This window comes from Cyprinus carpio, chromosome B5 (assembly GCF_018340385.1).
Source record: "Cyprinus carpio isolate SPL01 chromosome B5, ASM1834038v1, whole genome shotgun sequence".
Taxonomy (NCBI): domain Eukaryota; kingdom Metazoa; phylum Chordata; class Actinopteri; order Cypriniformes; family Cyprinidae; genus Cyprinus; species Cyprinus carpio.
The window spans coordinates 36,131,890-36,147,149 of NC_056601.1; the positions used below are offsets into that span (position 1 = coordinate 36,131,890).

The 15,260-nt window shown below is 37.5% G+C and overlaps 2 protein-coding genes and 1 long non-coding RNA gene across 4 annotated transcripts in view; 2 read left to right on the forward strand and 1 right to left on the reverse strand.

Annotated features, from left to right (window-relative positions):
- Positions 1–2,170: 2,170 nt before the first annotated feature.
- LOC122137330 lies at positions 2,171–5,094 on the forward strand. The gene is made up of 2 exons (XR_006154775.1): positions 2,171–2,226; positions 4,124–5,094. It is a non-coding gene; the product is annotated as an uncharacterized LOC122137330 (long non-coding RNA).
- A 1,463-nt stretch (positions 5,095–6,557) lies between these two features.
- On the forward strand, positions 6,558–9,278 carry LOC109101403. Of its 2 annotated transcripts, XM_042723337.1 has the most exons (3): positions 6,558–6,898; positions 7,932–8,007; positions 8,282–9,278. In XM_042723337.1, exons 2-3 carry the CDS (start codon positions 7,950–7,952, stop codon positions 8,950–8,952), a joined length of 729 nt encoding a protein of 242 aa, XP_042579271.1. In that variant the 5' UTR covers positions 6,558–6,898; positions 7,932–7,949; the 3' UTR covers positions 8,953–9,278. The 2 variants fall into 2 exon arrangements, with proteins under 2 accessions (XP_042579271.1, XP_042579274.1); XM_042723340.1 differs by lacking the exon at positions 7,932–8,007.
- A 2,483-nt stretch (positions 9,279–11,761) lies between these two features.
- The window catches only part of LOC109088331 (3'-5' RNA helicase YTHDC2-like), a 26,412-nt gene continuing 22,913 nt past the window's right edge, over positions 11,762–15,260 (reverse strand). Inside the window, 4 exon segments of the mRNA XM_042723336.1 lie at positions 11,762–12,407; positions 12,497–12,679; positions 13,576–13,782; positions 14,710–14,824. Of these exon segments, the coding sequence (XP_042579270.1) occupies positions 12,354–12,407; positions 12,497–12,679; positions 13,576–13,782; positions 14,710–14,824 (559 nt within the window). The 3' untranslated portion in view covers positions 11,762–12,353.

The window sequence follows — 15,260 nt, forward strand, 5'->3', positions numbered from 1 at the left end:
TATTTTCCATATTTTCTGCAGTGCATGCAAGATTGAAATGCTGTAACGTTTTCCATCTGCCGTGTCCTTGATTGGCAGAATGTTTAGATATTTATACTGTAAAATGACAAAATCAGTCACAAACAATCATCGTGTTTGGTCACAAAATCATGTTTCTATACCTGCTCTTTAAGTATTAAAATAGAATTTACTGCAATTCAGTGACAATTGCACGTAAAGAGTCAGTTCAGCAATAATAAAAGCTTTAAAGACACAAAGACAAAACACCAAACCATTCTCTGTCTCTTCCGGTCTGCAGCAGTGATTTTGATAAATTAAACTCATGATATAAAGTTTGTGTGAAAAATGCTGATCTGCAACCACTGATGCGAGATGCGGGGCCTGATTGTGAGTCGATTCGGTGGATCAGGCAATCGCATAAATCAGTGTTAAGATGTATATATGTTTGTATTTTTTGTCTATTGTAAATAAAACAGTTGAAACAAGCGACTTGATTGCACTGTAATGGGAAATATGGAGCAAAATTACCATACTTGTTTCAGTTTTCGAGTGATAACAGAACTGCATGAATCGGTTCGTGAATAATGATTCAGTTTGATTCATTCCGCAAAGTTCGATCCAGCGTTTCTCTTAGTAAAATAAAGAAACAGTCTGGATGAAAGAACATCACCTACAACTCAATCTGGCAAAGACGTGAGCTCCCTTCCTACCACTCCCGACTGATTTCATCATCATCCAGTTAGGTTCATCAACAGTGATGTAGTGTACATGGAGAAGAGGAGCGGTCCTACGAACTGAACCCTGAGGAACCCCGGTGACCAGAACGGCCACAGGCTCGGGCACGCTCCTACTTCCACTCATTCTTAATTCTTAAATTCATTTCATTATAACGCCCTGCATTACTTTATTACCACGCTGTAAAACCTGATAATTTTCCACAATACTCAGAAACATTTGTGCAATCCTATTTAAGTGCTATTTAAGTGAAGTGCTAGTGAGCAACACACAACACTATGTGCTAATGTAACTATCAAGTTAAAGTTTTGTGGAACAGTTTTTACTCTTTTAAACCATCAGAACCTCAAGAACCATCAGAGCCAGTGGATCACCTAATAATGTTAAAAACATAGAAACAGAGCAGCATTTAATCACTAAAATTTTGGTTCGACATCTTTAAGAGAGTAAAATTGCAATTAAATTAAGTAAAATCTGCTATTAAAACCTTGTCACTTCTATAGGTTTGTATTGTCTGAATCATTTTTTTTTGATACGTTCCTTCAACAGTATTCTCTAGTTTGTTATTTACTATTTACTATTTTGAGTATTTTGGTCAATTTGAGTACATAAAATCTTAATTACCGTTTATGCTATGGATGTATAAAATTTGCACATAGAACTTTTAAATTACAGTAGTGATTTTTAACGTTTCTGTGTGTGTGTATGGTTTTCAGCTGAGATGCTGTGCTGTACTGTTAATAGTGTGTTATCACCTGAGCGACTCTGTAAATGTAGAAGTATTCACCATGAAGCTTATACTGGTGCTGGACCTGACAGAAAACAGATTTCACTGTAAATCATCTCATTTGTCAGCTGTAAGAAGAGAACAAAACAGTATATATAATGATATGAAAATAGTAAGCCCTGTAGATAGAGAGTGTGTTATTTAAAAAAAATAAAAAAGTATTTTTAGAATGATATTTTTTCTGTGGGGTAAAACGCGCTCAGGGGCATGGCTTAATTTACTGTAGTTTTTCTCTGTTCTGAACATCAAATCCTTTGTTTTTAATCAAATGTATTCAAACTAGTTGGTTGAATAAAAAATATTATGACTTTATATTTAACATTAGCCTACCTCAAGTTTTCAAATAGGCTATTACAATTTTGTAATTTGTAATAATTGATTATATTCTTTTTAATTTTGCCTGTACTCTGATTTTGCTGTAAATGTATAAATCAAATTGCTTTGTCAGACTGGGGGGAATTTCACCCCATGTCAGCTCCTGGGAGTGTCTGTGGCATAGCAAGAGGAAAGCTGCTTTCGGTTTCAGTTCCAGACTGGATCGTGCTGACCTATCAGAGACGCTGCTCTTGGTGTTGCTGGGCAAAATCCTAACACTACATCACTACTCACTCTCTGGGAGATGCTTTCTAGATCATTCCAGTTCCAGCAGTTCACTGAGGAGCCTTTCCTGTGTTTACCCTGCTCGTGCACCTTCCAGAGAAGATGTAAGTTCATCCACTCAGCTGCTGAATCTGTCTTAGTTACTAGATGTGTGTACTGTTTATTCCACCACTGTGTTTAAAGTGCATTATTTAAGCGAGACTGCACACATTCATTGACTCTGCTCCACACCTTGTATATTATGTGTGTCAGTCAGTCACATTTTCAAAGTGTTATTTCCTTATTGTAACATTCTCTTCTAAACAGTTAATATATGAAACAGTTATGATGACTCAGCACTGATTTCCTGAAACCCATTAACAAGCGTCATCAAGTTCTAGTATTACAAGTCTGACACTGAGCAGTAGATTAGAAATGTTTACTGGCGTCTGGCAAGTGTACATGTTGTGTTGAGGACCGTCTCACTTACGTATGTAACCTTGGTTCTCTGAAAAGGGAACAAGACGCTGCGAAGCTCTCGCTAGGGGAACACCTTCGGTTTGACGAATGTCCTGAAGCCCTAATACCATCACTACATTTTATTGGCCAAAAGCGTGGTTGCCTATGGGACGATATACCATAACACCTTCACGTACCGGAAGATAGCTGGAAGACCATGGGAAAGCATCTGCTCATGTCCAGAATGTAGAACTTGATAAAAGTGCTTGGAGAGGACCATCCTGCTTCAGCCAAACCACCCGCCTCATAGCCCAGATATATAGCATCCATTCAAGAATCCACCAAATAGTTGAGTGAGTGTGCACACCTAGAGGCGAAGCCAAACCACCCGCCTCATAGCCCAGAGAGATAGCCTCCTGTAGCCATGTAAGATTTCCCCACTTAAGTAATCTACAATCTACTACAGTAATCCTGCATGGCTTGGATGGCAGCAGGGGGCGTGACTTCCAAGTCGGAGCGGAATTCGGCACGAGATGGGCCACGAGAGTGGGATTAGTAATGCGTGCTGAAAAGTGTTGCTTCCAAGATCTTGAAAAACCATCTTGGTGGAGGTCTGGAAGAAGGGGAGAAGTATATATTATATAAAATATTCAAAGTTTCAAAATAACACAAAATCTAGAAAAATCTGAAACTTGGTAATTCAGAGCAGGAGCAACATAAAAAACTAAGGAGCAACTGAGGAGTCATAAATCAAATCAAGCACAAAACTAGCGTGACAAAACCAAAGACTCCGCTCCATTCCCCTTTCTCCCCTCCTCTTGCTTCCGGTTGGCGTCGACCTTATATCCTTCCCCGCAACGTGTGTCCTCACGATAATGATGACAGACAGCCACCTCAGCCAATAGCGTCATCCTAAGAGGTGATAGAGGACAAAGAAAAGGAAAGCACCGTAACAATTTGCTCGGGCTCGCAAGTGCCTGTCTCGTGCAGTGCCTCGGGTTAGACAGGAGTCCTCCTTTCCTCAGAAAGGCCTCGAGCACAAAACTTTTAAACCCAGGCTATTGCAGTGTTGACAGTTAGAGCATGTTGTAGGTCAAAACATTGCACGCACCTGCATGAGTCTCCTCCTGCGATGAACCGGATCCGGACTGATGCATTTTCTGAGGAGTGAAAACTGCTCTTAAAAAGTGGTGAAGAGCACAAAAAATAGCAGATAATCCGCTTCCTGAAGGAAATGGTGTCTGATGAATTTGTGCGTAAAGCTTATATGAGCATACGTGATGTATTCTCGGGGCGGTGCTAGGGGCTACTGGCCAATAAAATAGTATGATGGTATAAGGGTACAGACATTCTCACACCAAAATAGAGAGCGCTTCGCAGCATTAAAGTGAACCTATTAAAGAGAACGATTATTTATACTGTATTACTTGTCACACATGCACACATAAACAAACACTTGCACACACACAATTCATTGTACTTTGACTTGCGCAAGTCTGTCATGTTAATCAGTGTTTGTGTAATTGCAGTTTTTTTATGTAATTGTTTCTGTCTTATTTCAAGACCTTAACATAAAGGAAAATGTCTTTGAGTGATTTGTTCTACCCTGGAAATCCTGAAAAAAGGGAGAAGATTATCCGCAGAAGTCAAGAGCTTATTGAGCTGATGAAAAGCAACTTCGAAGCCACCAACAGTCTCACTGAGAGGGTCAATAAGCACTTGCACTCATCCTTCAGCCCGATCACCCTGGACGAGAAAGCCACTGTCCAAGCAGAACTGTGATGTGTATGATTGAACGTGTGAATCAGATCCTAGCAAAAGTCAAGGAGGTTGACGAGGAGCTGAAGAAGAAGCTGGAACCTACCTTGTATGAGAGTCTACAACATATGTCTCTCCAAAGCTTCAACAATATTCCAGCTGCTGATAAAACTGCTATTAAATCAGTTTGCCAGTTTCCAGCTGCAGTTTTAGTGAAGTGTCTAATGAAAAATATGAGAAGTCTGACAGGCATAATATTCATATTTGCTTGCATTTCAACTGGGGTAGTTGGCTCCATTTTGATGGGGTTGGTGGTTGGGTTTGTTATAACTGATGTGGTTGTTTCAGGCATTTTAGGGTATATTGAGAAAGGTAAACTCGAGACGGCCCTGGCAGAGTACGAGGAGGCTTTGGCAGAATTCAGGCCAGCATCTAAAAAATATGACATGGCCATATACGAAGTCATGTTTTTGCTTAAATACATGAAGGAGTGAATTCTCTTTCACATTAACATCTGACCTTAAACTTTAGCAAGTCATAGGTTGCTGTTTTATTTATATTAATCTTCCCAGTTACAGAATACTCATTTCTTTCAGTCTGACAGAAATATTTGCTGTAATTGAAAATTCCATGTAAATAACTTTGATTTATACATTACCCTAAAAGCATGCAGAAATACATGGGATGAAGATGGATGGCATTATTTGACTTGTGAAATGGAGGAAAAATCCTCAGAATCAGTTGGAAATAAATCACAAGTCCCACGATTTCAAACATTGTCTTGTTTATTAAAGAAGCACATTTTGAGCGTGTCATAACCACATGATTTCTCATCTTCAGTTATGGAAATGTAGAAATAAAGCTGAAGCTCCAATCTCCTCCCAGAAATCCTGAAAAAATACTAAAAGACTACTTCGCTCAGAGAAGCTGTCAATCAGGACGTCACACTCCTGTGTTATAGCATCAAATACCTTACTAAAACACATGCTTGACTATTCTGATTCTATTTTTATCTTTTTTTTAGATGTCTACAAAAGCACAGACAGAGTGGAGCATGCTCTCATTTTTCGTTGTCATCAAAATTTAGGTTTTGGTGATTTTTTTATGCCATCAGGACTCTTTATGCTAACAGTAACTCCTCACTGAAATTTAGTTTAGTTTTGATGTCAGCCAGATTCAACCTTCAGATGGGTCTCAGGCAAGGCATGCCCTATCGGTCGCCGTGATTTTGCCAAGTAAGACATGATCCTGTATCAACATTATTGTCCAAAAATATAGACTCAACCCAATCCCTACCCCAAACCTAACCCTACTCATAATTTATTCCTAAAATCAGTGAGAAATGATAGCTGATTAACAAGGGTGGAGAAGCACCTAACCCTGATTGTAAGCCTAAAACAGACATTTCCTGGAAAGTTATATCTCAGTTCTCATTGGTTGACTGTAATGTTGTTCCAGGAACATGTTGTACTTGCTGAAATCACGCTCACCATGCCCTGTCTAACTCTATCTTTTACTTCTTGTCGCCCAGATTTTTGCATATTATATTAATAAAAGTGCCTTGAAAGGGACTCTCATTGCGGAAAGGGAAATAAAGATCAGCCAATAGCAGATGACACTGCTCTTTTCCCTGTCACAATCAGCACTGCTGAAAAATCCTCTAAAACTTTCGTATTTTTTAAAAAAAAAAAATGTCTAAACATGAGCTACTTTCAATGAAAGAACACAGCCTATCTACAATTAATATTCAAATTAAAGATATCTTTTTTAGAAAAACTCATATAATAAAAAGGGTTTAAAAACAATTGAAATTTTGAAATTGAAAGTTGTTCAATGTTTTCCTTTGAAATATAATGTATTTTGTTTATTTATATACCCATCTTGGACTTTCAAATTATAAAAAAAATAATAATTAAATTATTTTATATTTTTTGTTTTGTAACTGCTTCCTTATTTGTTTGACAGAATGTTCTTATTAAAAAAAAAAAAAACGAACTGAAAACGGGGGGGGGGGGGACGGCCAAACTTATTTAAAAAACGAACACTTTATAACATTGGGGTGATAAAAGCTGCCTATATGACAGAAAGGCATCTCAAGGTTATCTGAAGCGTCACGTGTTATTAGATTACACGGGGGGGGGGCGGGGCTTATGAGCTGTTCTGCATGCATCAAATCCATTTGGCTTCACTTCTCAGGAGTACTGCGACACACTTGAAGGTGTCTAAAAGGGAATAAAATGGAAGTGGTGGCTTTTATTATAAGTGTGTCTACATCAGCAGGTTTATCTAATGCAGTAGGCTTTATAAGCTCACAGTGTCTCGTGTAAATTAAAATGTAAATCCAAATTAAATCATGTGAACTCCTGGGAGCAAAAAGGAAAGCTGCTTTCTGTTTCAGTTCCAGACTGGATCGTGCTGGTCAGGGAAAGCTGACCTATCAGAGACGCTGCTCTTGGTGTTGCTGGGCAAAATCCCATCACTAAATCACTCTGGGAGACGCTTTCTAGATCATTCCAGTTCCAGCAGTTCACTGAGGAGCCTTTCCTGTGTTTACCTGCTCGTGCACCTTCCAGAGAAGATGTAAGTTCATCCACTCAGCTGCTGAATCTGTCTTAGTTACTAGATGTGTGTACTGTTTATTCCACCAGTGTGTTTAAAGTGCATTATTTAAGCGAGACTGCACACATTCATTGACTCTGCTCCACACCTTGTATATTATGTGTGTCAGTCATTCTCATTCTCAAAGTGTTTATTTAATTCCTTATTGTAATATTCCTTCTAAACAGTTAATATGTGATAGAGTTATGATGACTCAGCACTGATTTCCTGAAACCCATTAACAAGCGTCATCTAGTTCTAGTATTACAAGTCTGACACTGAGCAGTAGATTAGAAATGTTTACTGGCGTCTGGCAAGTGTACATGTTGTGTTGAGAGTCTTGAGGCTCATTAATTAAGCAGTAAATCGCTGTATAAATAACAGTTTTAGCATCTTATTTATATTACAGATAAATTAGGAAATTTTTAGCACTGAAAGATATGTTAAACGTAATAAATATTAATACTTTGTGCATTTTTGTATTGTTTAGTTTGTGTAATTGATCAATTTTGCAGAAACAGTAGCTTGGGTGGCACTCTTAAAGCCTGTTCACACCAAAAACAATAACTGTAAAGATAACTGTAATGATAAAGAATAACAGCTTACCAATATTTCTGAACAGAGAGTCCATCCTCACTGAGTTCAGTATCGCAAGATTATCGTATCGTGAGATTTTGATATTGTCACATACCTATTTATGAATACTTTCTGTTTGCCAGCATAATGTAAATGACATGATCATGATGAATATTTTGGGTGGAGAACCCCTGAGGGATAAATAGGGATGTAACAATATTGATATAACGATACTTTTCAAAAATCTGCTTCTGCAGTCATTTAATCAGGAATATTATTAAAACTAATTTAATGATACAGACCTTTAGAATGATACAGGACATTCTGACACATGCAAACACTGTATCATACATTTACAGGCACACCTGTCTGTCACTTGAATAATTGTTTGTGTAATTCTTAAATAACTGTTATATAACTGTTTCTGTCTTATTTCAAGACCCCATATAAAGGGAAAATGTCTTGGGGTAATACTCTCTCTACAAATCTGGGAAGGTGGTCAGAAGTGGTTGCTGGCAAGTATATTGTGTTGAAGTATTATTTGTGATGAATTATTTATCTTTTTTTAGCATGTTTTAATTATTCTCGGTCCGGGTGGAATAATACAACTCAGTTAAAACGAACAAAGTGATGTTACACAGTCTTGCTCTAAGAAACAACAAAACTGTCACGAATAAACCTTCAGCAAATAATGAATTCGTTAAGAATGTCTTCTTAAAGAGCTAGAGTATTTTTACAAACAAAGACAAACTGAGTTGATGTGTTGTTCTCTCCTCTTTTTATTAACAGCAAACGCCTCCAGGATGTGGTCTTTAGTCTCCACAGACGAGAATGAACAGCTGATCAGATCCACTCAGACGCTCCATCACTATGTGAACAGATACTTCACAATCACCAACAGACTGTTGATCATAATCAATACTCACTTTGGAGAAAACTACTCCAGTGTCTCTGCAGATGAGAGCAAAAGTATAAAGGATAATTGTGCATTAGTTAGAGAAACTATGAGCATGATTCTTGAAGTTTCTAAAAGGGAGGAAAAGAAAATACTTAAAATCATTGATCCTGATCTTTATGATAAGATTGCCTTCACTGGGGTGTCACTGAAAGACAAGGCTGCAGCGATAAGAGACTTCCATGCGGACAAACTGGGAGTCTTTGGAAACGTCTTTCTTCCACTCGTCGCTATTCAGCTGGCAAAAAGTGATTTAGAGAACGTGAAGCCTCCAACCGAGGAGCATGATCTGCCTATACTGTCCTTAAAACTGGGAGATCTCGTGAAGAGTGGCAGAAGCATCACTAAGCTTCTGTGTGAACAGAGGAGCCAGCAAACAGACCTCAGTGAAGACACACAGTTAGTGGAGGACGCCATCTCTGTTCTGAAGCCCCCCTGCGATGCCTACAGTCACATTGCTGGAGAAGTCCAAGCCTGTGTCAAAATCATATCTGAAAATATCTAGAGCACAATAGGGTAGTATTTATCAGGGTTCGTGAAATGCACGGTGTTCCTCATCATTAATATGTTATGCCTTCTATGCATCCAAAAAATGTGAGGCTACTTCATTATAGAGCACAGATCTATCAGGATTCAAATGTTATCTCATGCTTGTTTAGTAGAAACAGTTGGACTCAATTGTGTGCTGTGCAAATTAACTAAAGAGAAAGATTTATAACTCTACAATTTCACCTCACTCTGTTCAGCGTTCAGTAATCCGTCACTCCAGCACTGACATCAAGTGTTAAATATTATATAACATTACCAATAAAACCTGCTTTCAGTATCTTCCACTGCTCTGTACAGAATCGTTCTCCATTTTCATTTCTATTGAAAAATCCTGTTCGTGGTGCATACAATATGACCAAATCATTAAATCATCATATGAATAACTTTATTTCATGATAAAACATGTACATTATTATATAGTTAATTTGCTGGGAAAAAAGGCCGGTACGATACCAAGATTTTAGACATTGGTCATATTTCAAAATTCTCTGTACCAATGTCAATAAAACAGCTAAAACGAATACAAGCCTAACTCTTATAAAGGCTATAAAAGTTTTTTTTCTGTCAGCTTCAGGTATATTAGGCTGCTGTCACTTTAAAAGCCCATGCTTCAGATCCAGTATATTAACACCTGACTTGCTTGTAAAATCAGTGACCTCTACTGAACACGAAGACATGAAGCTTACATATAGCCTATATAAATGATTGTTTAAGCATCCAGTGGAGAAAGTACACAGTCAGACATCGTGCAGACATACAGGTGCATCTCAATAAATTAGAATGTTGTGGAAAAGTTCATTTATTTCAGTAATTAAACTCAAATTGTGAAACTTGTATATTAAATAAATTCAGTGCACACAGACTGAAGTAGTTTAAGTCTTCGGTTCTTTTAATTGTGATGATTTTGGCTCACATTTAACAAAAACCCACCAATTCACCATCTCAACAAATTATAGAATGGTGACATGCCAATCAGCTAATCAACTCAAAACACCTGCAAAGGTTTCCTGAGCCTTCAAAATGGTCTCTCAGCTTTGGTTCACTAGGCTACACAATCATGGGGAAGACTGCTGATCTGACAGTTGTCCAGAAGACAATCATTGACACCCCCTTCACAAGGAGGGTAAGACACAAACATTCATTGCCAAAGAAGCTGGCTGTTCCCAGAGTGCTGTATCCAAGCATGTTAACAGAAAAGTTGAGTGGAAGGAAAAAGATGCACAACCAACCGAGAGAACCTCAGCCTTATGAGGATTGTCAAGCAAAATAGATACAAGAATTTGAGGTGAACTTCACAAGGAATGGACTGAGGCTGGGGTCAAGGCATCAAGAGCCACCACACACAGGATGTGTCAAGGAATTTGGCTACAGTTGTTGTATTCCTCTTGTTAAGCCACTCCTGAACCACAGACAGCATCAGAGGCGTCTTACCTGGGCTAAGGAGAAGAAGAACTGGACTGTTGCCCAGTGGTCCAAAGTCCTCTTTTCAGATGAGAGCAAGTTTTGTATTTCATTTGGAAACCAAGGACCTAGAGTCTGGAGGAAGGGTGGAGAAGCTCATAGCCCAAGTTGCTTGAAGTCCAGTGTTAAGTTTCCACAGTCTGTGATGATTTGGGGTGCAATGTCATCTGCTGGTGTTTGTCCATTGTGTTTTTGAAAACCAAAGTCAAATGCACCTGTTTTACCAAGAAATTTTGGAGCACTTCATGCTTCCTTCTTTCTGACCAGCTTTTTTTAGATGCTGATTTCATTTTCCAGGAGGATTTGGCACCTGCCCACACCGCCAAAAGCACCAAAAGTTGGTTAAATGATCATGGTGTTGGTGTGCTTGACTGGCCAGCAAACTCACCAGAGCTGAACCCCAGAGAGAATCTATGGGGTATTATCAAGAGGAAAATGAGAAACAAGAGACCAAACGATGCAGATGAGCTGAAGGCCACTGTCAAAGAAACCTGTGCTTCATACCACCTCAGCAGTGCCACAAACTGATCACCTCTATGCCACGCCGAATTAAGGCAGTAATTCAAGCAAAAGGAGCCCGAACCAAGTATTGAGTACATGTACAGTAAATGAACATACTTTCCAGAAGGACCAACAATTCACTAAAAATGTTTTTTTTCTAAATAAGTCTTACGAAGTATTCTAATTTGATGAGATTGAATTGGTGGGTTTTTGTTAAGTGTGAGCCAAAATCATCACAATTAAAAGAACCCAAAGACTTAAACTACTTCAGTCTGTGTTCACTGAATTTATTTAATACACAAGTTTCACAATTTGAGTTGAATTACTGAAATGAACTTTTCCACGACATTCTAATTTATTGAGATGCACCTGTATATACTTATTTTTGTTCAATTTTCATGATGTTTTGAGATTTTTTTCTTTTTTAATGTCTTCAAGAATTTAATTTTTTCAAACTTTGAGATTTTTACATTTTCATGACTTTTTTGTGGTTTTGTTCATTTTCATGACTTTTTCGAAATTTTATTTATTTCATGATTTTGTTAGAATTTCTTTTTTCAATGTTCATGGCTATTCGAGATTTGGTTCATTTTCATGACTTTTTGAGACTTTGTTTAATATTTATTAATTTTTTTGGAGATTTTATTTCATTTTTATGACACTTTTTTTGGGATATTCATTTTCATGAGTTATATTTTCCATTTTTCCATGACCTAGAGATTATTAATTTTGGAGTGTTTAATAATTGAGAAACATATGCAATTTTTTTAATTGCAAATTACACAAAATTGCAAATTACACAATTTATTGTAGATTACACAATTGCGTCGCTAAAGATGATTTGAGAATGAACAGACTGAACATTCATCAGAACTTACGATGGCACAAACAAACAGTCAACCAACAGAAAACTCAACTTTGCTTTGGATATTTGTGTATTTGTTTTCTCTATTAGAATGCCAGGCTGGAGTATTATAGCAGCTTTCAGTGTTTAATTCACAACGTCAACATGTCAGTTATTTATGATCAGCTAACAGACAAAACAATGAACCAAGAACACAAAAACTTCCGTTTCACAACATATTTCATCTTTTCCACTTAATCCGCTAAACAAACATTTCAACCCTGCAATAGTGAACACTGTGTGCAAAGTCATCATAGATGACAAAAACATTTGCACAGCAATTAAAAGCAGCACACTGAACTGATCAGAGCCAACGCATTCGGTGAAGATTTTAAAAACACAAGATACATTAAACATTTAATCGCTGGCGTTCATGAGGCCTGACTCGGCCTGAGAACATGTTTTTTATGTTATACAGCCAAAAGGAAGAAGATTTAAGTGCATTAATCTTCATAAATGACACAAAGATCACAGTGATGTATGTGATGGGCTCAGATTCGCTCCCAGAGCTGCAGTAACTGACTTCCTGTCTGCGGCTCCAGTTCCTGCTCAAACACACACAGATCACACATTAACCCTCATCATCATCTTCATCAGCGTCAGTGAGATGCACTCTGTGTGTGTGTGTTCTGACCTGAGCGTCTCGGCTGATCTGGACTCTCTTGTTGTCGTTCCAGGGGTTGAGCAGCTGCTGCGTGAGCTGGAACCCCAGACTCTCCTTACGGATCCATTCCACCCCGAACACACCGCCCAGACCGGACGAACCCCAGTCCAGACAGCGCTCGCCGCTGACCGCCGACACCATGCGCGCGTAACCCTGCTCAAACACAGACTCAGACATATAACCCTGCTAAAACACACCAGAGCCAGACACGACTGACACCATCAGAGGAGAACACAACCTGAGCTGAAGACCAGCGCTTTACAGCCGAAACTGAATGAGCTTCACTATGGATGAATTAACACTGTTATTTTCCTGTTTATTACTCTGAAGCTGTTTTGACAGTCTGTATTGTATCTATATTACAGAAACACATGGGAAAATATATATATATATATAAAATCAAGGTGGACCTTTTTTTGAAGAAAGATTTTTTTTATTTTTAAAGAGTTTTTGAAAAGAGAAAAATAAATAAAAATAAAAAAAAATAAAAAACAATTAAAAAAATAAAAATAATATAAAAAAAGAAACAATATTTTTGAAAAGAGAAAAAATGTTACATTTTAATTTTAAGAGTTTTTTTTTTTGGATAAATCTTTTTGAAGAGAGAATAAAAAAAATCTTTGACGAGAGAAAAAAGTAAAATGTTTATTTTAAGAGAGAACGAGTTTTTTGAAGAGAGAAAAAAAATTTTGAAGAGAAAAAATATTTCTGAAGAAAAAAAATTTAAAATGTTTATTTTAAGAGAGAAACAATTTTTTTGAAGATAATTTTTTTTTCTTTTTTGAAGACAGAATTTTATTTATTTATTTTTTTGAAGAGAGGAAATACTTTCAAAGACAGAAATAGATCACAGGACTTCACAATAGGAAGCAGGATTATTTCAGTCTTGATTTTTTCTGGCAGTTCAGAGCTTTTCTAATATATATAAAGTCAGATTATTGTCCTTTTTAAAAATTTGGGTGAGCTCTAGCTTTAACTGTAGGAGGGTGTAAATGCTGTGTATGTGATCATAAATGGAGTTGAGGGAACGTCAGATGAAGGAAACAGACCTGGAAGTGTCCGGATCCCTGAACGGAGAAGATGAGGAAGACGGCGCTGCTCTCGACGAAGGCTCGCGTCAGCTTGTGCTCGTTGCTGGGCGTCGTGGACCAGATTCCCCGCTGCTGGGACAGATCGATGTTCCTCATGTTACTGCTCTTCATGATGAAGTAGCGGACGCTCGATCGCGGCGCATGTGTGGACGGAGACGAGCAGCGCTGCATCAGTAACAAACACAGCACAACATCAGCTCCAGTACAGCACTCTCTGATTATCCTTTAGATCAGCAATCACAAACCTGACTCAAACACCCACCATTGTGCAACAAAATACTTCCCCAACAGAGTCAAAAAAGCTGCTTGTTTTCAACCTTTTTGGCTAAACATTTAAAAATAAGGTCTCATTCGTTAACATTAGTTAATGCATTAATAATAAATAAGAAATAATCTGTTAACAACACTAATAAAAACCCAACTGTTAATTGTTAGTTCATGTTGCTCAGGTCCATTAATTAGAGAATAATTAGATTATTTTATTAAATTCAAGTTTTTATTTAAATGTACTGCTTTTTTAAACTGGAAGATTTGATAAATTAAATTAACCACGATTAATTTTGCGATCACAAACGTTTCAAAAACTGTTTCTTTAAAAAACCAACAGTTATTAAAATTGAAATAATAAATATTTTAATGTTATCATTGTTATATTTAATGCCTTTTTAGAGTTGACTCAAAGTTGACTGAAAACTACGGAATATAAAAATATAAAATGAAAACTACTGAAATGCAGCCAAAAGGATTTATAAAAGAAATAAAATAACAATGAATTCTAACCTATTAAGTGCAACCAAAGAGAGTCCAAAAAAAAAGTTCCAATATTTTCAAATAGATAAATTTTTTTCATTTTGGTTGCAACCATTTCCAATATTTTTATGTATTTTTTATTTTTAAGGAATCATTTCGGTTGCACTTAAGTTACACAATATTTTTGTATAAATTTTTTTAAGTGCAACCAAAATAATAAATTAATTGGAACTTAAGTACGACCAAAGTGAGTCCTAAACAACAACAACAAAAATGATATAAAAATATTGGAACTTGAACGTGAACTGTAAGTGAATAGTAAGTATGTGAGTGGTGACGCACTGTTCCTGAGGACGGGGACGAGGGCCCCTCGGTGCTCTTCTCGGGGCCGCTCTCGTCTCCCAGGTGTTTGCTGTGAAGCGCTCTGTGGTTCTTCAGCTGAGACGCCAGGCGAGGCCTGCGGGACACATCACAGCGTTACTCAACAGAGCAAAGTCACGATACCACACAGTACTGCACTGAAGTCACACGTTTAATTTCATGTCAAATCATGTTCACTCCCGATTTTAAGAACAGGAGACTTGAAGTTATTTGAAAAACTAACCCAAAAAATTCATAAGAAATTCATAAGCAATAACTTGAAAAAGTAATCTGATTACGTAACCTATTATACAACTAGCGTTACACCCAAAACACTACAACAAACACTGAACATGTGTAACACGTGTAACATGGACACTAGGGCTGCGTCAATAACTCAACGCAGAATCATTCGTGGATGGATTCTGAGATCTTCTGAATGCATGATAATTCTCTCTGGACTGGATTCAGAGCTTAGATTTTTAACAGCAGATGGTGCTCTACTCTAGTTTTTATCCACACACACAAACAAA